Genomic DNA, 27671 nt, shown 5'->3' on the forward strand with positions numbered 1-27671 from the left:
TGCCCATCAGTGCCACCATATCAGTGCCCATAATTGAAAGAGAAAACTTACTTATTTACAAAAAAATTACAGAAAAAAATAAAAACTTAATTTTTTTCAAAATTTTCGGTCTTCTTTTGGTTGTTGCGCAAAAAAAAAAAATCGCAGAGGTGATCAAATACCACCAAAAGAAAGCTCTATTTGTGGGTAAAAAAGGACGCCAATTTTGTTTGGGTACAATGTAGCACGACCGCGCAATTGTCATTCAAAGTGCGACAGTGCTGAAAGCTGAAAATTGGCTTGGGCAGGAAGGTACGTAAGTGCCCTGTATGGAAGTGGTTAAATCTTGAAGGTTCTGTGGGCCTCTTCTATGAACTCTGATATTTAGTTATTTTCATAGATTTTCTATTGATTTTAAATCAGGTGATTGGCTGGGCCATTCTAGCAGCTTTATTTTCTTTCTTTGAAACCAATTGAGTTTCCTTGGCTTTGTGTTTGGGATCATTGTCTTGCTGAAATGACCACCCTCATTTTATCTTCTTCATCCTGGTAGATGGCAGCAGATATTTATCAAGAATGTCTTGATACATTTGTTTATTCATCCTTCCTTCAAGGATATGAAGTTTTCCATTCCTGTATGTTGAAAAACCGCCCACACCATGATGTTCCCACCTTCAAACCTCACTACGGTTGTTTTTGGGGAGACCTCCAAACATGGTGTGTATAATGGCATCCAAAGAGTTAAATTTTAGTCTCATCTGACCAGACTATATTCTCCCAATATTTTCCAAGCTTGTCTAAATGTTGTGCAGCAAACTTCAAACAAGCCCAAAAAAAACGTTTTCTTCGGCAATGGAGTCTTGCGTGGTGAGGGTGCATTCAGGCCATTGCAGTTGAGTGCATTACTTATTGTTTTCTTTCAAGCAGTTGTACTTAATTCCAGGTCTTTCTGAAGCTCTCCACAAGTGGTCCTTGGCTCTTGGACAACTCTTCTGACGATAATTATTTTCACTCCTCTGTCAGAAATCGTGCAAGGAGCCACTGGTTGTGGCTTGTTTATGGTGAAATGTTCTTTCCATTTCCGGATTGTGATCCCAAACAGTGCTCACTGGGACATTCAGAAGTTTAGAAATCCTTCTGTAACCAATGCCATAAGTAGGTTTTGCAACAAAAAGTTTGTAAAAGTCTTGAGAGAGCTCTTTGCTTTTACCTGTGTTTGTGTGACACCTTGGTAATGAGACACCATTTTATAGGCCATCAGTTAAGACTGAACCAGCTGATAATAATTTGCACTGACAAGGATCAGGATTGCTTTCTAATTACTGATCGATTTCGGCTATTGTCTTGGCTTTCCATGCATTTCTGCACCTCCCTTTCTTCACGTGTTCAATACTTTTCCCTGTGTTGTTCCATTTTATTACACATACCTTATTTTCAGAGATTATTTGTTTTGGTTTCTTTGTATGTATGGATTGCATGGGTTATTACTGACTTGTGGCGAAAATTTTATGTCAATGGCATCTTTAGAAATATATTTACCTAGAAAAATGATAATGTGTTCAAAATTACCCGCTGTATTTGTATATGTGTATATTTTAAAGTAGGATAAGGCATTGTGACATAAAAGCTTCCAAATACGTCTGGTTCAACTGGGACTGCTGGCCAAAGTTTGATCCATATGAGACCACTGCCATGTGGCTGTAGATGCCAAATAGTGTATCCTGACAACAGAGTGTCCCTGCTGTTAGAATACAATGTTTCAGTGGGGAGGATTTCTTTATCCACCCCGTTTGTGTGAATGGAGGAATCCATTCATATTTTTTATTTATTTTTGATCAGCCTGTTAGCTTTACACAAAAAAACGATTCTTCTATGGCCACTTTAATTAAACCACATTCTAAGATATTCTTAGTTTTGTACTACACTAAAAATCTTTTTTTCTTGCAGAGTGTCAACCACAGATGATAATCACAGCCTGTGGCCCTTTCACCACCTCAGATACGATTGCTTACGACGCCCTTAAGGATCTGGTTGATGTGATTAACAGAGACCGACCTGATGTTTGCATACTGGTTAGATCATGCATTTTGAAATATACGTTACCTCTCAGATATAAATGATTATCTATGTGGAATTGTATGCATTATTAATAATATATATATATATATTTGTTTTTCAGCTTGGTCCCTTTTTGGATGCAAAGCATGAGCAAGTTGAGGTAAATATTATTTTTTCTGCCTATTAGGTCCTCTTCATAATAACCTGGGTAGCAGCTGAATATAGTATTCAGGATCATGTATTAACCTTCGGTAAAACAAAAAATTCAGATGCTGTGGGTTACTGCATTTTGCACATTACTTTATGCAGTTCATGTTCATGTTTAAATAGATGGATATCTGCCCAGTATTTGTAGTCTGGAGACCAGCTGCTGCTTCTCCTGTGAAAATCTAGAAATGGCCATGAGCAAAAACAAACGGATAAATAAAATGCTCAGGATCATTGCCTGAGCATAATTTTGGGACTTTGGGTGGGTTGTGCGACTATCTTGATTTGCCAGCGTGTAAACTGTGTACCATTGTAGGGCTCTGGATTTCTGCCTTGAAGAGAAGATTGCATAACCTAGTGTCAGGGACAGTGGTCGATAATTGAAAGTGCATGATGAACAAGTTTGTATGTCTCCCTGTGGACATTTGAGCGCTTACAGTGTAGCTTCTTTTTTTATATTTTTTTAAGTACAAGTGGCGCTAAAGCCAGTCATAGTTCGTATCTCGGTCAGGTTAGCGGGGACCATCAGAAATTCGAACTATCTATGGACAGGATGATTTATACCCAAGTCAATCCATCAATCGACTTGGGTACAACCAGCAAGTCAGATTATTTTTACATGCAATTATTGCCAGCGGCTGTATCTGCTAGCAATAGTTACTGTGTACTCTCCTGGGAGGGGTGGCTCTCCGCGTCCTGACCTGTGGTTGCAAGAAAGAAAATCGCATCATCTATGGGCTGTTTAACACTGCAGAGGTAGTGAGTAGAGTTCAGCGGACACCTGGATGTTCGGGTCACGTAGTCAATGGGACACGGACTTTTAGAAAAAAAAATGCGCGGAGGTCCCCGCAAATTCAATAACCAGACCCTTTAGGTCTGGTATGGATATTAAGGGGAACCCCGCCGTCAATTAAAAAAAAAAATTACGTGCGGTTCCCCCTAAATATCCATAACCAGACCCGTTATCCGAGCACGTTGACCTGGCCGGCCGCAGAAAAGAGGGGGGGACAGAGTGCGGGCCCCCCCCCCCTCTCCTGAACCGCACCAGGCCACATGCCCTCAACATGATGGGGACAAGGGTCTCATCCCCACAACCCTTGCCCGGTGGTTGTGGGGGTATGCGGGCGGGAGGCTTATCAGAATCTGGAGGACCCCTTTAACAAAGGGGACCCCCAGATCCTGACCCCCCCCACTGCGTGAAATGGTAATGGGGTACATTGTACCCCTACCATTTCACAACGGAAGTGTAAAGTCTTGTAAAAAAAAAAAACACACACACACACCCTAGAATAAAGTCCTTTATTAATATAAACAATAAAAAACTCCAGCGGTGATAATCCACTCGTTCCCGGCTTCCTGCTTCAACGTTGTCCTGATCCAGCGATGGGTGCGGGTGATCTCCAGCGATGAGAAGATCCAGCGACGGGTGATCTCCTGTCCAGCGATGAGAGGATCCGTTCATCCGGAGCGCAGCATCGCCGACCTCCTCTCACCGCTGGACACAGCCCAGCGAATGACGCGCTGAAGCTGTGACATTACTTATATAGAGGAGGCAGGGCCACCCGTCACGTGACCCTGCACCCTCTGATGTACCCTCTGCTACGTCACTGGGTAAGCCCCGTCTTCCCTCTTCCTGGGCTTCCCCAGTGACGTAGCAGAGGGTGCGGGGTCACGTGACGGGTGGCCCTGCCTCCTCTATATAAGTAATGTCACAGCTTCAGCCGCTCATTCGCTGGGCTGTGTCCAGCAGTGAGAGGAGGTCGGGGATGCTGCGCTCTGGATGGATCTTCTCATCGCTGGAATGGAGATCACCCGTCGCTGGATCTTCTCATCGCTGGAGATCACCCGCACCCGTTGCTGGATCAGGACAACGTTGAAGCAGGAAGCCGGGAACGAGTGGATTATCACCGCTGGAGTTTTTTTTTTTTTTTTTTTTAATTAATAAAGGACTTTATTCTACGGTGTGTGTGTGTGTGTGTTTTTTTTTTTACAAGACTTTACACTTCCTTTCGTGAAATGGTAGGGGTACAGTGTACCCCATTACCATTTCACACGGGGGGGGGGGGTCAGGATCTGGGGGTCCCCTTTGTTAAAGGGGTCTTCCAGATTCTGATAAGCCTCCCGCCCGCATACCCCCACAACCACCGGGCAAGGGTTGTGGGGATGAGACTCTTGTCCCCATCAACATGGGGACATCCTCCCCATGTTGAGGGCATGTGGCCTGGTGCGGTTCAGGAGAGGGGGGCGCACTCTGTCCCCCCCTCTTTTCTGCGGCCGGCCAGGTCAACGTGCTCGGATAACGGGTCTGGTTATGGATATTTAGGGGGAACCGCACGTAATTTTTTTTTTTTTAAATTGACGGCGGGGTTCCCCTTAATATCCATACCAGACCTAAAGGGTCTGGTTATTGAATTTGCGGGGACCTCCGCATTTTTTTTCCCCAAACTTTGATCCCGGACCCAAACTTTTTCCAATTATTCGGGTCTGGGTTCGGGAAAAACCCAAAGTCCGTACCGAACCCGAACTTTACAGTTCGGGTTCGCTCAACTCTAGTAGTGAGGATAGCACATAGTTATGCAACATTTAGGAAACCTTGACATACCAGTATAGGCACATCTCTGGACAATATATATTATTAACAATTTATGTTTATGTAAAACAAACTATTGCCATAAAAATTTAAAAGCAGAGTACAATTTTTGATCATAATTTTATTTTCTGCTGAATGATATAGAACAGTGTTTCTCAACCTTTTCTTAGTTAAGGAACCCTTGAAAATTATGCATAATTTCGTGGCATCCCATTCTAAAATGTAAAAAAAAAAAAAACGAAACAAAAAGTTTTCCAAAATGCAGCAACATCTAAACACGGGACACCCAATGTTAGAGGTGATTTATTCTTTCAGGGCAAATACACCTTTTCCACACTGGTACTGATTAGGATTCCAGTGTTTCTGTTCTCCCTCATTTTCTGTCCCTCACTCGGCTAATGTGACCCTGGTGCTGACGGAGAGGAGAAAATGATGATGTGCAGACATCCCAATGTCCTTCTTGACTAATTATGTCATAAGTCATTAGGAAGCAGGCGGCTGGAAGATTGTAATGGTGCACAATGAAAACTGGTGGCTTTGTGTAACTAAAAGACAAGCTTCATCTACCCGCTGGCTTGGACAATTTTGAATTTGACAATTTTTAGGTATTTTGCCAAGGCACACTGGTTGAAAAAGGCTCATACAGAAGATGCCTTCAAGAGCTTGTAAGGGAATATCTGTACAGTTATATACAACAAACAGGTCTGGGAAGTTTGAATGAGGAAATCTGCACGCACAAACTAAACTGTCTGCTCTTTTTAGACCTTGCAGCTGACGGGGGCATTTGAAGAGGTCTTCAAATCATGTCTGAAAATGATCATTGAAGGGACTCGTCTGTAAGTTACCCTGTAAAATAATTCCAAAATTGATTAAAAAAAATAAAGTCTCACCCTATAAAGACAGGGATTAAGAGTCATTATTATTTTTCAACCAGGTCTGGATCTCATTTGGTCTTTGTCCCATCTGTCAGAGACGTTCACCATGATCCCATCTATCCTCAGCCTCCTTTTAGCTGCTATGAAACGGCTAAAGAAGATAAGCAAGTAAGTTCCTGTGTGTATTTATTCACCAATTGTTTAGCTGAGATGGTGTGCCTGACTTTGAAATATAAACCTTGTATACATTGCACACAAATGCACACTTTAATTTATTACAATAGTTAAATTTAGTTAATATGTAGGGATGGTGTATGTACTACAAATCATTGCAGCTGATATTTGATTTATGTATTCTGTTGCAAGCTGCAGTAAAACAAGCTATTTGATTGATTTCAGAAATTAGTAGACAGGTTTCAGATGTTGGCTCACTTAATTTACCCGGGTCTTTGTGGCTGATGCTTACAGAGTAAAACAAAAGCGCTAGACTATCAGCATGACCACAAACTCGGCAAGAAAGGATGTTACATTTGTGTCGTCGTTTGGCCAGATTGTAGAATTGGGTTAAGCTCCATCTCTGCAAAGTGTAGTGTTAGGTAACTATAGTAGTACAATGAAGAACTTTGAATGTTGTCAGTATCAATAATTTTGCTTTCATCTCTTCTGTTAATTTTTTCTTCAGTTTGATTTCATGTCCAAAACATAAGGAATACACAATACACATTGTATGAATTTTGACAAATCTCTGTTTTTGTTTTCAGAGAGTCCATTTTGTGGCAGATCCCTGCACAATATCTGTAAATGGTGTAGCAATCGGATTCACATCCACTGACCTGCTCTTTCACATGGGTGCAGAAGAAATAAGCAGGTACAGTTCCATGGTCATACTGGGCTTGTTTGTAGAAGTTAGAGTTTGTTCTGGCCTTAATTAAAGGGTTTGTAAAGATAAAAAAAAAATTCCCTAAATAGCTTCCTTTACCTTAGTGCAGTCCTCCTTCACTTACCTCATCCTTTGATTTTGCTTTTAAATGTCCTTATTTCTTCTGAAAAATGCTCACTTCCTGTTCTTCTGTTTGTAACTACACACAGTAATGCGAGGCTTTCTCCCTGGTGTGGAGAAAGCCTCTTGAGGGGGGAGGGGGCGAGCAGGAGTGTCAGGACACACTCTCTTTTGTAGATAGAGAAAGGAGCTGTGTGTTAGTGAGCGTCCTGACACTCCTGCTCGTCCCCTCCCCCTCAAGAGGCTTTCTCCGCACCAGGGAAAAAGCCTTGCATTACTGTGTGGAGTTAGACAGAAGAACAGTAAGTGAGGATTTCTCAGAAGCAATAAGGACATTTAAAAGCAAAATAGAAGGATGAGGTAAGTGAAGGAGGACTGCACTAAGGTAAAGGAAGCTATTTAGGGAATTTTTTTTACCTTTACAATCCCTTTAAGCTAAATAAGAACTCCAGTAAAAATGTTTTAAGATTTGGGTAGTCTAGGGAATCCGTAGAATCTTTGGCAGGTTTTTAACTGCTGTTTATGCCTTTTAGTCATGTAAATTTTTCCTTCCTTAAAGAGGTTGCAAACCTTCCTGTAGTCATTGTACCTATAGGTAAGCCTTATTCTAAGCTTACCTATAGGTACTGTAAATATCTTTCCTAACGTGCGCCATTTAGAAGATATTTACTGTATACTGCGCCAATGATGTCATCGGCGCATGCGCTCTGAAGGAACGGCCACCCATGCTGTTTCCTCAGAAGTCAGTGTCGTGACCAGCGACTCCCGCGCGCATGCAGACGGGGGAAGATGGATGTGGCCTTCAGCAGGGATGACGCAAGCTTCTTTTGCAGGTAAGTGTCGCATAATGTGCTAGTATGTGATGCATACTAGCACATTATGCCTTTACTTTGCAGGGAAAAATAAAAAATATACCAGTTTACTTCCTTATTAAGGTATGACAAAAGTGGAGATGGATTAGAACAACCATTCTTATTGCTACCTCTGCCCTCGTCAGGGAGATTCACCCTCTCTATTTGTCCTGTTTATCATTATTAAAAGTATAAGAAAATTACATTTTCATTGACACCAGAACAACAGTATTGGGGAAATCTTCCAATAGAGACACTAAACCCTTACATATAACCATTGAAGGGATACATAGAGATGAAACAAATCCTCCTACATAAATTGTATCTGTCTATCTGCAGTCTTCTCTACGTCTGTTCAAACTGCTGGATTTATAAAGCATTTCTGAGAGTTCAGAAAAAAGGGGGCGGAGAGTTGAAGTTACAGTGAGGAGATCTCTGAGAGCTGATTGGAGGGAAGGGACCACCCACCTTCACACAGGAACAGAGCTGAGGCTGTCAATCAGCTGGAGCTCCCTCCCTTGTTACCATTTTTCTCTTGGTGTCAGGAAAACTTGTCAAAAGTGATTCATGCTGATGGCATAGGAACAAAGCGGGAGACAGAAATCACACTTTGCACTTTTAATTGACACAATTATATTATAGAGCAGGGATGCCCAACCAGTGGCCCGGGGGCCACATGTGGCCCGCGGAGCCCTCTGATGTGGCCCGCGACCTCCTGCTCTGGGATGGAATAAAATAGAATACTTTTATTAAAGGTCAGTTTATTGCAGTGTTCTGCAGTGGGTTACTGGGCTGCTTTCAAACTGATCTGCAGATGCAGAGCAGTGCACCTGCGGGTTACCTGCACTGAGCCATAGACTTCTGTTATTACCTGCGAGTTTGGTGAGCTTTCTGAACGGGCACCAAACCTACAGGATATAATAGAAGTCTATTGTAAAGTGCAGGAAAGCCAAATGTACACTGCGTTGCACCCGCAGTGCGGGTAAACCACAGTGCATCAGTGTGAAAGCAGCCTTAGGCCCCCTTCACACGGTCAGTCCGACCCAATTGGACCCTCCATTCACCTCAAAGGAGTGGCAGATGTAAACTGACTTGTGTCCTACCTCCAATCCATCCGCTAAAGAAAGAGTTTAGTGGTCTGTGTCCATGTCTGCTCTGCATATGCAGAGCAGACCTAACATCTGCCTGCTCCGCTCATTGTGGCCCGCGACCGGTTAGCAAGTCGCTTAAGTGGCCCTCGTGCTTCAAAAGTTTGGGCACCCTTGTTATAGAGGGATATGCTTTGTTCATATTTTACGTCTGGGGTTAACAACCACTTTAACTTGCAGAGATTTCCTCTCTCTTCCTGTTTTGGCTATGGGATAGGATGTGATGGTTAATTTTCCCAATGGGACACAGATGGTAAAATTAATTAGGCAGGGGTTATAACCCTCCCTTACTCTATCCAAAATGGAACAAAAAAGGTTTTGCCTATAGCTCTACTTTGAAGGAGTTGTAAAGACAGAAGATTTTTTTTATCTTAATGCAATCTATCATTAAGATAACAAAAAAAAACACCTGTGTGTAGCAGCCCCCCAGCACCCCCCTAAAAACCTACCTGATTTAAAGTGGATGTGAACCCACTCTCATCCTTTCTAAACTACTGCCACAGTGCTTATCTTTAAGGATATAGATGCCTCCTGCATGTATCATTACCTGTCAAATGTCTCCCCCTGTCTGTTATGAGACCCAAAAAACTGCAGATTCTGTGGGTAGGTCTGTTGTCTGGAGCTCGGTGGGTGGAGTCGTGATGTCAGTAGACTCCCCGCCCACCTATACAATCCTCTTGTCAACATGCATTTTTTCCTGTGTATTTCTGCTATGATCACTAACATTCACTAACATTCAGTCAAAATCCATAAAAAGTAACCACATGACTTCAGAAATAGAGTGGGGGTGGGAATTAAAAAAATAATGCCTGTCTCATTCTTGTGCATGAGATATGTAAATGACCTGTCATTCACAGCAAGGGGGAAGAGCTGGATTAACTCTTTGTGGCAAGACTGGGCACAGATGATAGGAAATCTTATACTCTACATTGTGGCAGCAAAAAGAAAAAAACATTCGGGTTTACATTCACTGAAAGCTAAGTAGCTAGCATTTACACAATGGTGTCAGCAATGACCACCTCTGTAGTTCTCATTTTTCAATGTGTTTAATGATTTCTTTGTATGAATCTAGTGACTTTCCTACTAAATATTACTTTTCACACAGATTAGACAGACATCCACTATCCTAACGGAAAACCTGTACCACTAATGCTAATTTGTCTTGCTTCCTGATGTGCGTTGTCTCTGATAAATCTTTTCCCAACACCTACACTAGTTGATTTAAATTTTCGATTAGTAAGCCAGGAGTTAAATATTCTCCCTTGCAGTGTGCCTGTGCCTGCACTGCAAGGATTAACTGCTCATTTTATGTAGGGAACAGTAAAGGCAGTTTTACTTACCTGACCTTCTGCACCGTGGACTGTCTGTTGGCATCCTCACGTCCAGTGCAGGGCTATGGTCCCTGTATTGGTCTTGATGATGGCAGAGTACCATACTCTGCTGGAGCATAGGTAAGAAGAAGCTGCGGGGAGTGGTTTAGCATGAGCCTGTTGGAGCGTAGTATCATCTAAGTAAATATGATTTTCCATGTCCCCTAGACAGAAACAAGCAGTTAGCCATTGTAGTGATGAATTTTTAGGTTTCCTGGAGTTTGGTGTTACATTTTGATGCATACATTTGGATAAAAAAAAATATATTTTAACCACTTCCCGCCCAGCCTCTAGCAGAATGATGGCTGTGCGGTGGTTTGGTTATCCTGACTGGACATCCAGCAGCATAACAGCTGCCGTGCACCGTGATGGCGAGCATATCGGCGATCGGTGGTGTGGCGTATCAGTCTGATACACCGATCTTGGTAAAGAGCGGAGGCTTTTTACCACTTGATCAGCCGTGTCCAATCACGGCTGATCACGATGTAAACAGGAAGAGACGTTGACAGACGCAAGTAGAGGAGAGCCAATCGTCTGCTCTCCAGACGGGGGGGGTCTGTGCTGATTGTTTATCAGCGCAGCCCCCCCCCCCCCCCTCAGATGCACGCCCAGGACCACCAGGTATGCCACCCTAGGCCACCAGGGAAATGCCAGTCAGTGCCTAGGCAGCTGTCTGTCGGTGCCCATCCAAAATGCCTGCCAGTGCCACCAGGGATGCCTATCAGTGCCACTCATATGTGTCCATCAGTGTCACCTATCAATGCCTATCAGTGCCCATAAATGCTGCCTATCAATGGCCATCAGTGCCACCTCATCGGTGCTTCCTTGTCAGTGCACATCAGTGAAGGAGAAAACTTACTTATTTACAAAATCCTGTAACAGAAACAAAAAAACTTTTTCAAAATCACTGTAGAGGAAATTAAATACCACCAAAAGAAAGCTCTATTTGTGGGAATAAAATGATAAAAAAATCTGTTTGGGTACAGTGAAGCATGATCACGCAATTGTCATTTAAACAGCGACAGCGCTGAAAATTCGGCTTGGGCAGGAAAGGGGTGCAAGTGCCCGAAGTGAAGTGGTTAAAGTATAAGTGCATAAAAAACGTTTTGCACATAACTTTGAAAAATTGCATAGAATAAGTCCAGTATTCAAAGGTAGAATGTACATGTAACTTTCTATCTCTGTATTAAGGTTTGGGTGGTGAAGTGTTGCCTTGTTTATTTACATAAGTCAGTTGGATATAATTTGTGTATTACTGGCAACACAAATTCTGCTTTGTATAATCCCCTCTGTCATGTCAGGTGTTCATATTGTTATGTAAAATTAAACTGTGTATGTTGATTGTCGACTTTTTTTTCAGTGATGTGGTTGGTTGCACTACTTGGAAACTGTGATTATAAATTGAAAGTGTCCATACTAATGTGCTTCTGTCTGTCCGTTAGACCCTGATTCACTGATAATGAATGCTGCCATTTTGAGATTGTTTCCATAATAATTATTGTAAGTTAAAATTTTGAGGTAAAATTGTTGATCAGGATGCATAAGATGTGGGAAGACACTGTTAAAAAAATTTCACTGAGAAGACTACATGTGGGCATATACAGTATTTTTGTGACCAAAGTTATGACTATTTGAAAGTCTAACAATGAATTATTTTAAATTTGTTCACACACTGCAAGTGCATTATACACAATCAGTTCAGTAGATACTGCATTTATTAAATGATATAAATGGCTTGGCTTTAAAGGGGCCTAACAGATTAACAGCCCTTACTTACCTAGAACCCGCTGATGGAAGCATCTACAGTGGAACCTTGGTTAACAAGCGTTTTGAAAGACTAGCAACTTTTTTTTTTTTTTTTTCTTTCTTTCCTTTTTTTTTTTTTTTTTATCCTGACTTCGTTTGCGAGTGTTTGTCTTGCAAAACGAGCAGAATTCTTGCCAATGGGGTGTGCAGTACCGCATTTGACCAGAGGTGCCGGTGACACTCAGAACGGTTCAGAGGTGTTCGGAAATACTCAGTTTCCGAGCCTTTCCAAGGGTTTCCGAGTTCAACCGAGTATTTCCAAGCTCTCCGGCGCGCCCACCCACACCTCTGGCCACATGCAGTATTGCATGCAATAGAAGTGAATGCAGAACAAATTATCTTCGTTTCCATTGACTTTTATGGGGAAGCGCGCTTTGATATGCATATGCGAGTGCTTTGGATTACAAGCATTCTCCTTTAACGGATTATGCTCGTAATCCAAGGTTCCCCTGTATTCCTCATTCGTCAGAGGGGGCGGGGTCACCCGTATACTCACCGGGTGTCCCCCATGGCGTTGGAAGGGGGCGGGGTCACATGTACACATCATCGGGTGGCCGTGCCCACAGCTTTATAACAGCTGTCACGGCAGGGGGAAGCGTCACTCGGCAGCCACCTCCCATGAAGACGCAACTGGTCTGTTTTTGGGTTTTTTCTCTATATCGTCACGAGATGGATTATATTGCAGATTTTTTTTTTTTTTATTTTTTTTTTTTTTTATAAAGCACTTGCCCCAAGCTGGCAGTTTTTATTATTTTTTTTACATTTTTGACACTTTTTTGGGTGAAATGGTAGGGGTACAATACCCCTTACCAATTCACATGGGGGGGGGGCTGGGATCTGGGGGTCCCCTTGTTATAGGGGGCTTACAGGTTTCCGAAAAGCCCCCCTGCCCACAGACCCCTACAACCACCGGGCAAGGGTTGTGGGGATAGATAAGGCCCTCGTCCCCATCATGGGGACAAGGTGCTTTCCGGCTTCATGCCAGTCTCTCTCTAGGCGCCAAAGTGGCACATATTGGTTCTTCCGGTGGGACGGGAGGCCCTGTAAGAGCGGCGGGAGGGGGGTTGTCCCCTCCCGCTCCTCCGGGATAACAACCGAGCAGCTTTTAGCCACACTGCTTGTTATTCCTGGAAAGCCCACCGATGGCTCTAAAAAACGGTACCGGGATGATGCCTGCAGCTGTGGACATCATCCCGGTATAATTCCCTAAAGCTGAGGCCGCATATATGTTAAAAAATCACATAAGTATTCACAGCATTTTCTCAACACTTTATTTCTGTAAAAAAAAAAAAAAGTTTATTCCAAAAAGTACACATTGGGGGGCGTGGCCTGGACATGGACGTGTGAGGCAGCACATCTCTAGAGCTCCTGGCCTGATCCCCTGATTTTCGACCAAAAACTGACTAAAACCCGTCATGAACGCTGCCAAAAGGTACGGGACCAGAGCAGCAACTAAGGGGACCCCTGCGGGAAAAGCCTCGGGAGAGATACAGAAATATTTTAAAACCCTACAGGAGGCCTCCTCGGGGCCGGGCCTACCCGATCCACGGAGCGCGGGAGGGACAGCAGAGGAAACGCCGCAGAAGCTGATACGGAGGACTGGATGACTTTCGCAAGCCAGTCCCCAGACAATCACCCACAAGCAGGGATGTCCTCCTCACAGGCCACGGAGACCGCGGACCTTCACCCGGCCGTTAAGGCAATACTACAGGCCTTGCCCACGAGGTCGGACATCGAGGCCTTGATTCTACGCCTAGAAGAGACCCACAGGAGAGACATCCAAGAAGTTAGAGGGGAAGTTTCGACTCTCACTGATCGGGTCGCTACAGGGGAGGAATCGGTCTCCTCACTGGCGGACAGCGTGGCGGCGCTCGAGCAGGCCAGAGACCGACACCAGGAGGCCGCCATCTCGCTCTAGCTCCACCTGGAAGATGTGGAGGACAGGAGCCGCCGCAACAATTTGCGGCTTCGCGGTATACCGGAGTCGGAGGAAGTAGAGGACGTCGGGGCGAAAGTATTGTGCATCTTCCGACGGATTCTGGAGGACCCGGCGGCGGAGGTCGTGATTGACAGAGCACACAGGGCGCTGGGGCCTAGGCCGGCAGATCAGGACAGACCGCGGGACGTGGTCTGCCTATTACATCGATATGGTCAGAAGGAGGACATCCTGCGGCGAGCATGGGACCTGGGAGAAGTGGAGATGGACGGAGCACAGGTGCATGTGTTACCTGATCTCTCCAGGGCGACCCTTCGCCGAAGAGCGATGCTGAGGCCGGTGCTGGAGCTGGCCAGACAAACAGGCCACACATACCGCTGGGGTTACCCGTTAGCGGTCACCTTTCGAAAGGACAACACAGCCTTTACACTCCTGACTACCGCAGACCTGCCGGCCATGTTCCGATACCTAGGAGCCGAACCTGTCCAGGTCCCAGGTTGGCTCCAGTTTATACCACGCCAGACCGGCCGCTCCGGTGCAGCTGCATATCGGGGCCCCATGCAACAAAGACCGCAGAGAGGCAGGAGGAGACGCCATTCAGCAAGAGGAGGCGCGGGACGTGAGTAGGCCCTGGGCCATACATCTGTTCTACCCTTTTTGCTCCTACCGTTTGCCTGCGTGCTGATGTGTTGCATAGACCCCCTGTTGCCTGACTTCTCGCTCCTGGGACCGTCCCGTTCACGGGGAAAATAACTCTCGATGCGGCCCCCCCCGCTAGCGGGTCCCGCCTCGCTCCCCCCGACCCTCCGCGCCTCTCGACCTGGTCCGTCATCAGTACCGGCTCGCCGGGCTCCGAGGTATCCCCTCCATATCCGGCCACACATAGGAACTGCTCCATCCCCCGTGACATTGGTGGTGTGGGGAGAATGGGGAGGCAGGGCCGGGGACATTTAATCAGCTACCCCCGTTGATAAGTTGGGGGGACTCCCCCCGAAGTGGCGGGCCCTGTGTGGCGGGAACTCCATGGACGAAACCATCCCTCCAGGTTCCACAAAGGGTAACGGAGGCCGGGAGTGGAGCAAAGCCGTCACCCACGGGGACGGATAATGGGGAGGGGTGGCTGCTGAGACTGCCGGGCTCAGCAGAAGAGGGGAACAAATAGTTCCCCCCCCCCCCCGTGACCAGGGATCATGGACGTGATTTTTCTTGTGCGTCATTTTTCATGCCCTTGGCGGATGAGATGCCCCCTTACGTTTTGGGTCTTGTGGGGGGGGGGTGGGACTGCCGAGGGGGACCCGGTTGAAGAGATGAGGGAGATCTGGGTTGATCCTCCTCATGCCATAGAGCTAGGGACACCTCCCTTTGCATTGATCCCTCCACGGGGGTAAAGAATATGACACTTTCAAGAATCTGCAAATGTGTCCCCACGGGGACCCCGGAGTATACACCCCTACGTGACTTGTGTGGGTTGCGAAAATGTGAAAGTATGATGTGCGGGGGGCGGGGGGAGGTGGACCGGATGGGGGGCGGGAGATGGAGCTGAGCAGATTTGGGATCATAGGGTCACACATCTCTGCACTTTCTTTATTGATGTTGCACTTGAATGTTTTGCACTTACATGTTTTTTCTCCTCAGTTGACAGCACTGCGGGCTGTAGTTTACATGTTATGGGATGCCGGGTATAAGTTCAATTTTGCACTTTCATACGGTTTATATATTGGTCGGGGACGGGTGGAGAAGGTCGGGAGCTTACTCTCGGTCCCTGTGTAGTTCACCTACCCCACTTAGGTTTGCACTCAATATTCGGGGCTATCCCCGACGAGTGCTTATAGCCGTTTAGGGCTACCTTAGAGTGACTTGAGTGGAGGCCCCACCTGGAGCCTGCCACTTGAACTTTATTCTTTTCCTCTCTTACCTCAATATCCTCTTTCCTCTTGCTCCTATCTTATCCCCTACCCCTTCTCTCTTCATTCCCCCCATCATTTCCCCCTCTGAGTGTCACTGAATCGACCGATTAACTCGCGTAGAACACTCCCTACCAACCTTCCCCTCCCCCCCACCCCCACCCCTTTCCTGCTGCACGAGCATGGATACCATCACTGTGGTATCGCTCAATATTAAAGGCCTAAATGCACCCGAAAAACGGCGGATGCTGTTACAGGACATGCGACGCATGGGGGCAGATGTGGTGCTCTTACAGGAGACACACTTTAAAGCAAGCAGACTACCGTATTTGACAAACAAGTACTACCCGATCGCGCACCATTCTCAGTTCACGGAAGCCAAATCTAGGGGGGTGTCCATCCTGATCGCGGCGAGAGTGGACACACCTGGATGCCCAAACGGATGGGGAGGGTCGCTTCCTTTTCCTGAAAGGCAAGATAGGTGACAAAGTGGTGACAATCGCCAACCTCTATGCACCAAATACCCAACAGGACGTCTTTCTCGGGAGGCGCTTGGCACGTCTGGGGCGCTTCTCGGAGGGGCAACTGATAGTGGGTGGCGATCTGAACGTCCCACTCATACCGACTGAGGACACGTCCACGGGAAAGTCGACCCTGACGCAAGACACTCTAAAGCGCATAGACGCCTCCCTACATGCCATGCAATTGATTGACGCTTGGAGACTCCACCACCCTGGAGACAGGGATTATACCTTTTTCTCCAAACCCCACCAGACCTACTCAAGACTGGACTACTTCCTACTACCCCACGGACAACTGGACGCGATCCAGAAGGTGACGATTGGGTCAATAACCTGGTCGGATCATGCGCCGATCACCTTGCAATACTCGATCTTTGACAAACTAAGGGACCAGAGACCGGTCTGGCGACTCAATGAAAGCCTTCTACAGAATGCGGACGTCATGACGGAAGTGACAAGCGAGATGCGACACTACTTCTCCACCAACACCGGACCGGACAGTGACGTCGGGGTAGTGTGGGAGGCGCATAAAGCGGTAGCCCGCGGAATACTGATAAAACATGGTGCACGGCTAAAGAAAGAGCGCACGACGCAACTTAACCGACTCCTTGATACGCTACAAAGACTTGAGACGGCGCACAAAGCCAAGCCGCTCAGGCAGACGGGCGCGGAACTTGATATTGTCCGTACTCAGATAACGGACTTGCTACACTTTAAGGCCAAAGCCGCTTTGCAAACGTGCCGACGGTACACGTACGAGTCGGGAGACAAATGTGGCAGGCTGTTGGCCAACACGATTCGAGCACGCCGACTGGCCGCGTATGTTGCTCATATAACAACCGCTCAGGGACAGAGACGAACCACACCACAACAAATCACGGAGGGATTCCGACGATATTATAGCTCCCTCTACAACCTGAGTAAACCCCCCCTATCTCAAGACGAAGTACGAGACTATATCTCTGCATCCTTGATGCCCTCTTTGTCGGCTGAAGATAGGGAGAGCCTGGAGGACCCCATTACCCTCCCCGAACTCCAATATGCTCTGAAATGCGCCAAGCCCGGTAAAGCACCGGGTCCTGACGGCCTTACGGTGGCCTACTACAGAGCATTTCTCCCATCCGTAGGTCAACACATGGTACACTTATTTAATGAACTGGGTACAGGGAAATCTTTCCATGACGCCACACTCCAGGCTCAAATTTCGGTGATCCCAAAAGAGGGTAAAGACCCGACCAATTGCGGCAGCTACCGACCCATCTCCCTCCTCAATATTGACCTCAAGTTATATACCAAAATCCTGGCTTCAAGATTACAGAACCACCTCCCGCACCTAGTACACCTAGATCAAGTGGGATTTATTCCCTCCAGAGAAGCCCGTGACAATAAGGTTAAAGTGCTAAACCTACTGCATATTGCCTCCACCACCAAGACACCTAGCCTTTTCGTCGGAACGGATGCTGAAAAGGCATTTGACCGGGTGGACTGGCAGTTTATGATGTCCACCCTGGAACATATAGGCCTGGGGGAGAAAATGAGACACTGGGTGGCGGCAATTTATAGGAGACCAACAGCTAGGGTCAGAGTTAACGGGGTACTGTCGGATCCATTCCCCATTGCAAACGGGACACGACAGGGGTGCCCCTTGTCACCCCTGCTCTTTGCGCTCTCCCTAGAACCCTTTCTGTGCCACGTACGCCAGAACCCCAAGATCGCAGGTGTTCACACGGTGGGGTCACAATACAAGGTCTCGGCCTACGCAGACGACCTCTTGTTTACCCTCATAGAACCGACAAAATCGCTCCCAGCTCTTTTGAAGGAAATTGAGACATACGGAAAATTGTCGAATTTGAAGATCAATATGACAAAATCGGAGGCAATGGGGGTGGGGATACCGCAACGACAGTTGACGCATCTTAGAGATAGCTTCGGCTTCAAATGGACGGAGGTAGCATTACAATACCTAGGCACACACATCCCTCCCTCGCTAGCCCAGTTGTATAAGCTGAATTTCCCACCCCTACTGACAGAGGTTCGGAGACTACTGGCACAATGGACGAGGGGCCTACATTCATGGCTGGGTAGGTGCAATATTTTAAAAATGACTATCCTGCCCAAATTCTTATACCTCCTCCAGGCTCTCCCGATTCACATACCAGCAGACTACTTCCGGCAATTGCATGCTATGTTCTCTCGTTTCTTATGGGCGGGGAAGAAATCGAGGATCCGTAGAGAGGTACTCTCTCTTCCCAAACTAAATGGCGGCCTAGCATTGCCGGATGTGCGGCTATACTACCTGGCCGCACACCTGGTAAGACTACTTGACTGGTGCAGACATGGTCAGACTAAACTGTGGACACAAGTGGAACAGAGTCAGAGCGGGGTGCCTCTTCGTCGAGCTCCATGGTGTCGCTCGGACCTCCCCGCGACGGTGACTGGACAGACAATTAAGATCTGTGTGACCCTCTTTGAGAGATATTCCCTTGCGACACGCGTTTCACCCCTTAGACCTATTCTGGGCCACCCCCTCTTTGAACCAGGCCTACAAGACAGGAGATTTCTAGAATTAGCTAATATGGGCGTATTTCAGGCCTCACACTTCAGTACCGGGGGGACGTGGAAGACGACGACAGAATTAATGGACCCCGAGGGGGTATACCGTCTTGACTTCATGAGGTCACACCAACTGCGTCATTTTTTGAATAGTCTCCCAGCGCCACTGACTGGTCAGGGACCAATGACGACGCTTGAGGAACTTTGTGATGGCTCTGGGTTGCTTCCCCACGGATTATCACAGATGTATGCACTATTGATCACCCCATCGGGCGATTACCAGATCCCTGCATTAGCCAAGTGGGAAAGGGAGTTGGGGAGGCAATTCTCGACCGCCAAAAAAAGTAACATAGTTCGCTTTGCGCATAAGTCGTCCGTTTGTGCCAAGACGCAGGAGACGAACTATAAAGTGCTCACACGCTGGTACAGGACCCCTGACGTGTTGATGAATTGTTCCCTGACACTACAGCCACCTGTTGGAGATGCCAACAAGACAGAGGCACCATGCTGCACATCTTTTGGTCCTGCCCTCGTCTGGAGGGGGGTACGGCGGGTCGTCCAACAATTTACAAACAGCAAGGTCCCGGATGACCCGGCATACTTCCTGTTACACGCAAATGATCTATCACCCGGGATTTACAAAAAATCTGTGGTGCGTCACCTTTTGGACGCAGCCAAGGCCTGCGTGCCCCTTCTCTGGAGATCCCCCCCCAGCCGCCGACTATAGCAATGTGGCTTCATAAAGTGGATGAGATCAGCCGCATAGAGGACTTGATCCTATCCAGCCAGCAACGTAGGGAGACGTACTCTGACACCTGGCAACTATATAATATTTTCAGAAGACGGACAACAAGGACCCCCTGTATCTGGAACAACTTAGATAACCAAATATCGCGCAAAGACGGGATAAACTGCTACGCCCCGGTGGGGCGCTCTGGGGGCTGACCATGCTCGTGTAGCCCCTTCCCCCTCCTTCCCCACCATCCCACCCTAATACCCCCCCCCCCCGCCCTCCCATTCCCCCTCCACTCACTATACAACCTTACCTCGCTCTTTGCTCCTTTCTATGCTTCTATCTTTCTCTTTCCTACTATATTTTTCCTCAGAAAATGGAAAATGGGTTGGGGAGCTAGTCCGTGGGGACCTGATCCAAGAACTTCATGAGTACAATGCAGCGATGTGTAATAGGCCTAGAATGATCTAGAATGTTATTACCTGCACTGAAGAGACTGCAACAATGTATTACTTGCCTGCGGCAAGACCTTTTTCGTCAATACGTGGTAATTGTACACTGTGTGTCCATACGGGCTGGTTTTTTGACAATAAATAAAAAAATTAAAAAAAAAGGGGATTTTTAATACAGCTTACCTGTAAAATCCTTTTCTTGGAAGTACATCACGGGACACAGAGCGGCATATTCATTACTATGTGGGTTATAAGGAGTACCTTCAGGTGATGGACACTGGCAATCTCAAACAGGAAGTCCCCTCCCTATATAACCCCCTCCCATAGGAGGAGTACCTCAGTTTTGTAGCAAGCAGTATGCCTCCCAAAATGGTCCCTATAAGAGGGGTGGGAGCTCTGTGTCCCGTGATGTACTTCCAAGAAAAGGATTTTACAGGTAAGCTGTATTAAAAATCCCCTTTTCTTTCTCGTACATCACGGGACACAGAGCGGCATATTCATTACTATGTGGGATGTCCCAAAGCAATGCTTTAATGAGGGGAGGGAGACATCTTCCCAAGACAACAGGATTTAATTAGAGGTACACTCTAAAATAATAATAATAAATCCAACTTAGTCAAAAAAATAATAAATTTAAATGTAAATTTAAATCAAGGGTGCCCCCGATTCCGAGGGTCTTAAATCGCAGCCTGCAGCACTGCCTGCCCAAAGGCTGTATCAGTATTCCTTCTTACGTCCAACTGGTAGAACTTTGTAAACGTGTGGACTGAAGACCAGGTTGCTGCCTTGCATATTTGAGCCATAGAGATCTGATGGTGTGCTGCCCAGGAGGCGCCCATGGCCCTGGTAGAATGAGCCTTTATTGATAAAGGAGGAGGCAACCTCTTCAAGCCGTATGCCTGAGTAATTAACTGTCTAATCCACCTCGAGATGGTGGATCTTGCAGCCGCCTGCCCCTTCTTGGGCCCGTCCGGCAAAATGAACAACACCTCTGTTTTCCGAATCTTCTCTGTAGCTTTAAGATAGGCCTTCATGGCCCTGACAATATCTAGGGTATGCAGCAACCCTTCTTTTCTAGACGTAGGTTTCGGAAAGAAGGAAGGTAGAATCAAATCCTGGTTTAGGTGAAAACCGGATATAACCTTCGGCAGAAAAGAAGGATGAGGACGGAGAACCACCCTATCCTTATGCAGAATAAGATATGGTTCCTTACAAGATAAGGCAGCCAATTCTGACACTCTCCTGGCTGAAACTATGGCAACCAGAAATACCAATTTCCTTGTTAGTAAAACCAAAGGAATCTCAGCCAAAGGTTCAAAGGGTTGCTTCTGCAAAGCTGATAGAACAAGATTTAAGTCCCACGGACAAATTGGGGACTTGATCGGAGGATTAATACGTAAGACCCCCTGAATGAAGGTCTTAACCAGCGAGTGGGTGGCCAACGGCCTCTGAAACCACACTGACAGAGCTGAAATCTGTCCCTTAATTGTGCTTAATGCCAGGCCTTTATCCACTCCCAGCTGGAGAAAACTTAACACTCTATCAATGGTATACTTGCGAGAAAGCCATTTCTTGGACTCACACCAGCCTACATAGGCCCTCCAAACCCTGTAATAAATTATTCTGGAGACCGGCTTTCTAGCCCTGATCAGGGTGGAGATAACCTGCTTAGACAGACCTCTACCCCTGAGAATCAGGGATTCAGCCGCCAGGCCGTCAAATTTAGACGCCGTAATGCAGGGTGGAGGATCGGGCCTTGAGAGAGTAGGTCTGGTCGTAGAGGAAGAGTCCAAGGGTCTTCTACTGCCATCCTCAAGACTAGTGAGTACCATGCCCTCCGGGGCCACGCTGGAGCAACCAGGATTACTGGCTTGTGCTCCATCCTTATCCTGCGCAGCAGGCGGGGTAGTAACTGGAGAGGGGGAAACGCATAAAGGAGTTTGAACTGATGCCAAGGGCAAACTAACGCATCGGTTCCGCAGGCCATCGGGTCCCTTGTGCGGGACATGAACCTGTCTAGCTTCTTGTTGAACCTCGATGCCATGACATCCACGTCTGGCACACCCCACCTTTGGCAGATTGTCTGAAAAACCTGGGGATGTAGAGACCATTCCCCTGGCGACATAGTTTGGCGACTTAAGAAGTCTGCCTGCAGGTTGTCCACTCCGGGAATGAATATTGCCGATATGCAGGGCACATGAGCCTCTGCCCACAGAAAAATCAAGCTCACTTCCTTCTGAGCGGCCTGACTCTTGGTTCCCCCTTGGTGGTTTATATATGCCACAGCCGTGGCATTGTCTGATTGTATTCTCACCGGGAATCCCTTCAGTTTGGATGTCCATGCCAGGAGGGCTAGCCGAGCAGCTCTGAGCTCCAGGATATTGATGGGCAGCTGCTTCTCCGCCGCTGCCCAAGTACCTTGGCGAGTATAACCATCCAAGACCGCTCCCCAGCCTTTTAGGCTGGCATCTGTGGTCACTATCTTCCAGGCTATGGGGCTGAAGGATTTCCCTTTCAGCAGATTCTGAGGGTTTAACCACCAGCACAGACTTTGCCGGACTCTTGATGATAGAGCTAAAGGAAACTCCAAGGCCTGTGCTTTCCCGCTCCAAGCCGCCAGAATGGCTGCTTGTAGGACGCGAGTATGGCTCTGTGCGTAAGGTACCGCCTCGAACGTAGCCACCAGCTTGCCTAGTAAACGCATACATAGGCGAATAGTTGGTTCTTTTTTGCTTAGAACCAGCTGAATCAACTCCTTGATAGCTTTGACCTTTACCAGGGGTAAAAATACTCTTTGCTGAGCTGTATCTAACCTCATGCCGAGATATTCCAACTGTTTTGTTGGTTGGAATGCTGATTTTTCTCGGTTTAAGACCCAGCCGAAACTCTCGAGGTATTGACCCGTAAGGGCAACCGCTTGCTCCAGGCAAGCCGGTGAGTGATCTATGATCAAGAGATTGTCCAAGTATGCTAGGACCGTGACCCCTTGGATTCTTAGATTGGCTAAAATTGGAGCTAGAACCTTCGTAAACACCCGGGGGGCCGTAGCCAGCCCGAAAGGAAGTGCCACAAACTGGAAGTGACGCTGAGCCACCGAGAAGCGTAAAAATCTTTGATGTGGCTGAAAGATCGGTATATGAAGGTAAGCGTCTTTTATGTCTATGGAAGCCAGAAAGTCGTCCTTCTGGAGCGCGGCGGCAGCTGACCGAACCGATTCCATCCGGAATGACTGAACCTTTAGGTAAACGTTTAAACCTTTTAGGTCTAAAATTGGTCTGACATCGCCGTTGGGCTTTGGTACGACAAATAGATTGGAGTAGAAGCCTAGTCCTTGCTCTTGGACTGGTACCTCTACAATCACGCCCTGGCAGAGCAGACGATCCAATGCCGTTAGGAACGAGGCCTTTTTTGCTGGATCGTTCGGTACCCTTGACTCCTGAAAATGAGGCGGCGGAAACTTTAGAAACTCTAACTTGTAGCCTCTGGCCACAGATGACCGGACCCATCTGTCGGGGATGTTGGCTTCCCAAACCTCCGAAAAGAGACGAAGCCTTCCCCCCACTCGAGTGAGTGGGGGCGCCCCTTCATAAGGCAGACTTAGGGGCTGGCTTTGTTGGCTTGCGATACCATGGCCTCTTGCCCCCAGGGGCCTGTCCCTGTGACTTATTGTTAAAGTTGGATCGCGCAGGAGGCCGTCGATACTGCCTGGAATTTGAGGGCCCCGGGACAGGGGAAATCGGCCTCTTAAAGGCAGGACCCCGGAACTTCTTTTTGACTGGTAGGAGGGTACTTTTACCACTCGATATAGTCTGAATGTATTTATCTAGATCTTCTCCGAAGAGTCTTCCCCCATGAAAGGGAAACCCTGCCAGAAGTTTCTTACATGGGGGCTCGGCCGCCCAGTTCTTTAACCATAAGAGCCTTCTCATATGCACTACTAATAGTGATAAACGAGATGCCTGCTGGATGGAGTCCTTTATAGCATCCACCGCAAAGCATAAAGCTCTGGGAATATCAGATAGCTCCTCTGCCTGTTGGGCAGGGATGTCTTTCAGCATCTGTTTAGTCTGGACCTTCAAAGCCTGACAAACTCCGATAGCAGCTACTGCCGGCTGTACCACTGCTCCTGCCGTAGCAAAGGAAGCCTTTAAAAGTGTCTCTAAACGTTTATCAACCGGATCCTTAAACATTTGTATGTTTTCTACCGGACAAGTTAATGTTTTATTTACGCACGAGATGGCTGCGTCCACAGCTGGGGGCGCCCATTTTTTGGAAAATTTCTCTTCCATGGGGTAGATAACAGAAAATCTTTTAGGCGGCAAAAAGATTCTGTCCGGTCGTACCCAATCTTGGTAAATCAATTCCTCCAACAGAGGATGGACCGGAAAAACTGCGTCATTCAAGGGGGCTTTTAAAGAGCCCAAGGAGGAAACTATCGGAGCCCGAGGCTCCGGTAAGGGCAACTTAAATGCCGATCGGACCATGTCTGTCAAGGACTGGATCCACAGACTTTCTGCTTGGGAGGCAGAGAATGGTTCCTCCACAGTAGAATCCTCAAGCTCTGAACCTTCTAGGTTCTGGTCCACCAGGTCCTCCTGAGATTCTAAGTCTCCTAGGGAGAGAACCTCCGCATCTGAGTATACACACTTTGGTGAAGGGGACCTAGTCCGCTTTTTGTCTGGCAATGAATTAGCGATCATAGCTGCCAATCTTTTCTCTAGCCCTCCTAAGGAGATAGCTAGCATTTCCTCAGTGATAAACACCGGGTTGGGAGGATCTGGGCCAGCCTCCGCACCAGACCCCCCTGTTGGCTCAACCAAGGCGGCCATCCCTGGGTCAACAGGTGGGGAGAGTACTGGCATAGCCTGACTCATATCCTCAGAATCTGAGGGGGAACCCTTTTGTTTTTTGGTATTTTTTGCCCCTCTAGATCCCGAGCCTTTGGGAGCCATGGTACAAGACCGAGGTACCCCAGCATACAACAACTGACTGTTTGTAGCTAGGAAAAAATTACGTGGTTAAGGGAACAGTAGTATTGCTAATGTCCCTAACCTGGTGGGGCTCCGTATGTTCCAACAAAAAAGAACCACTTTTTTTTTTTTTTTTTCAATACATTATTATATATATATATATTTCCTTTACCTTATTAAAGGCTTTTTTTTTTTTTTTTTTTAAAACATACACCCCCACCAATACTTTACCAGCCTCCAACCTGCTGCAAAGAGGATTTTTGGCTTAATAGATATGCATAGGCTAAGCCTAGCATGTACTACCCCTTTCCTGCCACCGGGGGTCACTAGTGTGCCGCTCTGTGTCCTCTCGCTCTCAGCTCAGTTTCAGACTGAGCCATAACGAGGACCTGCTTCAAATAACAGAGGCGAAAGCCCGCCTCTTTCGACGCCGGCCTGCACGCTCCCCGCCCCCCCCCCCCGAACGGCGCGAAACTGCTCTATTAAGCGTGCACGCGCCCGCGCCCGTATGTCAGGGGAGGGAAACACATGGAGACGCGCTGCCAGACTTCAGGAAGCAGGGAGAGGATCGCCCCTACGGCTGCAGAGCGGCAATTTCAAAAACCCCGGCCAGGTAGGACTTAAACACAGGCCTCTTAAAGGACACATTTATAGCCCTGAGACAGATCTCCAAAAAAGACCTTCCCAACCAGCGGGGCAGCAGGTAGCCAGTAAAGAGATGCCTAGACAGGGGGATCCAGTCATGGGGGGAAAAGTTAGATCATCCAGACATAACAGACATAGTGACCATGGTGCCAATGCAGAGCATACTCAGGCAAACCCCCCGCAGATCTCCCCTGGAGAGTCCACTGTCGGACCAAGTCCCGCAGACTCTCCACTTACCTGCTCCATGCCGCAGGACGTTTGCCAAGCAACAACAGTCCAATCTTCTCCCATCTCCGTGGGTAAAGTAGTAGACCATCAGGTACTGGGGTCCTAGGAAGGAACCGACTGACCTGGACCTATATAGCACCCTGGCAAACAGGATACTTTTGGCTTAGGAAAAGCTCTAAGTCCTGGGCCCAGGGTCCATCCCTCTAGAGAGGGCATTATAGGCAAAACCCCACGGTTTGGGGCCCGGGTACTGTCCACTTTGGCGCTGAGGCACTTTGGACAGATCCGGTTAGCCCGCCTTAATCCCAAGGATACAGAGGCAAAGCTAATCCATGACCAACACCTAAGACACTGGCGAAAAAACTGAGGTACTCCTCCTATGGGAGGGGGTTATATAGGGAGGGGACTTCCTGTTTGAGATTGCCAGTGTCCATCACCTGAAGGTACTCCTTATAACCCACATAGTAATGAATATGCCGCTCTGTGTCCCGTGATGTACGAGAAAGAAAAAAGTACACATTGACACAGTTCACAGTCAATACTTGAAAGTTTAACGTCAAAAGTAAAACAAGAGATCAAGTGAATCTAATAATGAACGTCGCAACCAATACATGGCTAAATCCAGAGCGAGCAACATGACAATCACAGCCACCATAACACCCTAGGGGGGGGGGGGGTAGAATTGTAGGCATATCAGAAATTACATCACAAGTTTAGGATGCAAACATAAAGGTATCGTATAAAACATCCCAAGGTATCTTAATGCTACGAGCCATGTGCATCGATCCATTGCGACCAAACCTTATCAATTTTTTTAGGGCAGTTCCTGCTCTCATAGGTCAGTTTATACAATGGCAAGACAGAGTTAATTGTTGCTTTCCACATGCTAAGCGTAGGCGGGGTAGGTTGTATCCATCTAAAGAGAGAATTTCTCTGCTAGCGTAATACAAGGCGTGAAAGAGAAATAATTTCACGTGCCTAGAGGCCACAACATCCTCCATACTACCAAGTAGCGATAAGGCTGGGCCCAGGCCGAGGGACCAGTCTCCAAAGGCACTCAAGGCCTCAAGTACCTGCTCCCAAAAAGTATGGATCAAAGGACACATCCATACCATGTGAAAGATTGTACCTGGGGAGGACCGGCACCTGGAGCAAAAGGAGACTTCTCTGAGAATAAATGCTGGATAACCTCACAGGGTGTAGTAAACTCTGTGAAGAAACGTAATTTGGATGAAACGATCCTTTGCAGAGATCATAGTAGTAAAATAACCACCCAGAGTCCTCCCAATCTTCCTCAGTCATCCCTAAAATATCAGCCTTCCATTTATCATGAACTTTCGTCAGAGAGGTCGTGTGGGCCGAAGACAGATAAACGTAAAGGGAGGAGAGAGGTTTATCTAGAATTCTGGAAATCAACAACCATTCCACCGAGTCAGTCTGAAGGGTTATAGAGCTAGGGAATTGGGCATGCGTCACATGTCTAAGCTGGTAGTATCTAAAGGTCATTGAACCAGGAATAGCATATTTGTCCTTTTTTAGTTTTGCTCAATACTTTTGTTGAAGCACCTTTGGCTCCAATTACAGCCTCAAGTCTTTTTGAGTATGATACTACAAGCTTGGCACACTTATTTTTGGGCAGTTTCTCCCATTCTTCATTGCTGGACCTCTCAAGCTCCATCAGGTTAGATGGGGAGCGTCTGTGCACAGCCATTTTCAGATCTCTCCAGAGATGTTCAATCCGGTTCAAGTCTGGGCTCTGGCTGGGCCACTCAAGGACATTCACTGTCTCGTAGCCACTCCCTTGTTATCTTGGCTGTGTGCTTGGGGTCACTGTCCTGTTGGAAG

At 47.2% G+C, this 27671-nt stretch overlaps 1 protein-coding gene across 2 annotated transcripts in view; it reads left to right on the forward strand.

Annotated features, from left to right (window-relative positions):
- POLA2 (DNA polymerase alpha 2, accessory subunit) overlaps nt 1–27671 on the forward strand; it is a 134065-nt gene that overhangs the window by 95901 nt on the left and 10493 nt on the right. For both annotated transcript variants that reach the window (XM_040328640.1, XM_040328639.1), the window contains exons 12-16: nt 1927–2051; nt 2159–2197; nt 5597–5670; nt 5769–5877; nt 6471–6577. In XM_040328640.1, coding sequence (XP_040184574.1) covers nt 1927–2051; nt 2159–2197; nt 5597–5670; nt 5769–5877; nt 6471–6577 — 454 coding nt within the window. The remainder of the gene's footprint in view (nt 1–1926; nt 2052–2158; nt 2198–5596; nt 5671–5768; nt 5878–6470; nt 6578–27671) is intronic.

The sequence above is a fragment of the Rana temporaria genome, chromosome 11, assembly GCF_905171775.1.
Source record: "Rana temporaria chromosome 11, aRanTem1.1, whole genome shotgun sequence".
NCBI lineage: Eukaryota > Metazoa > Chordata > Amphibia > Anura > Ranidae > Rana > Rana temporaria.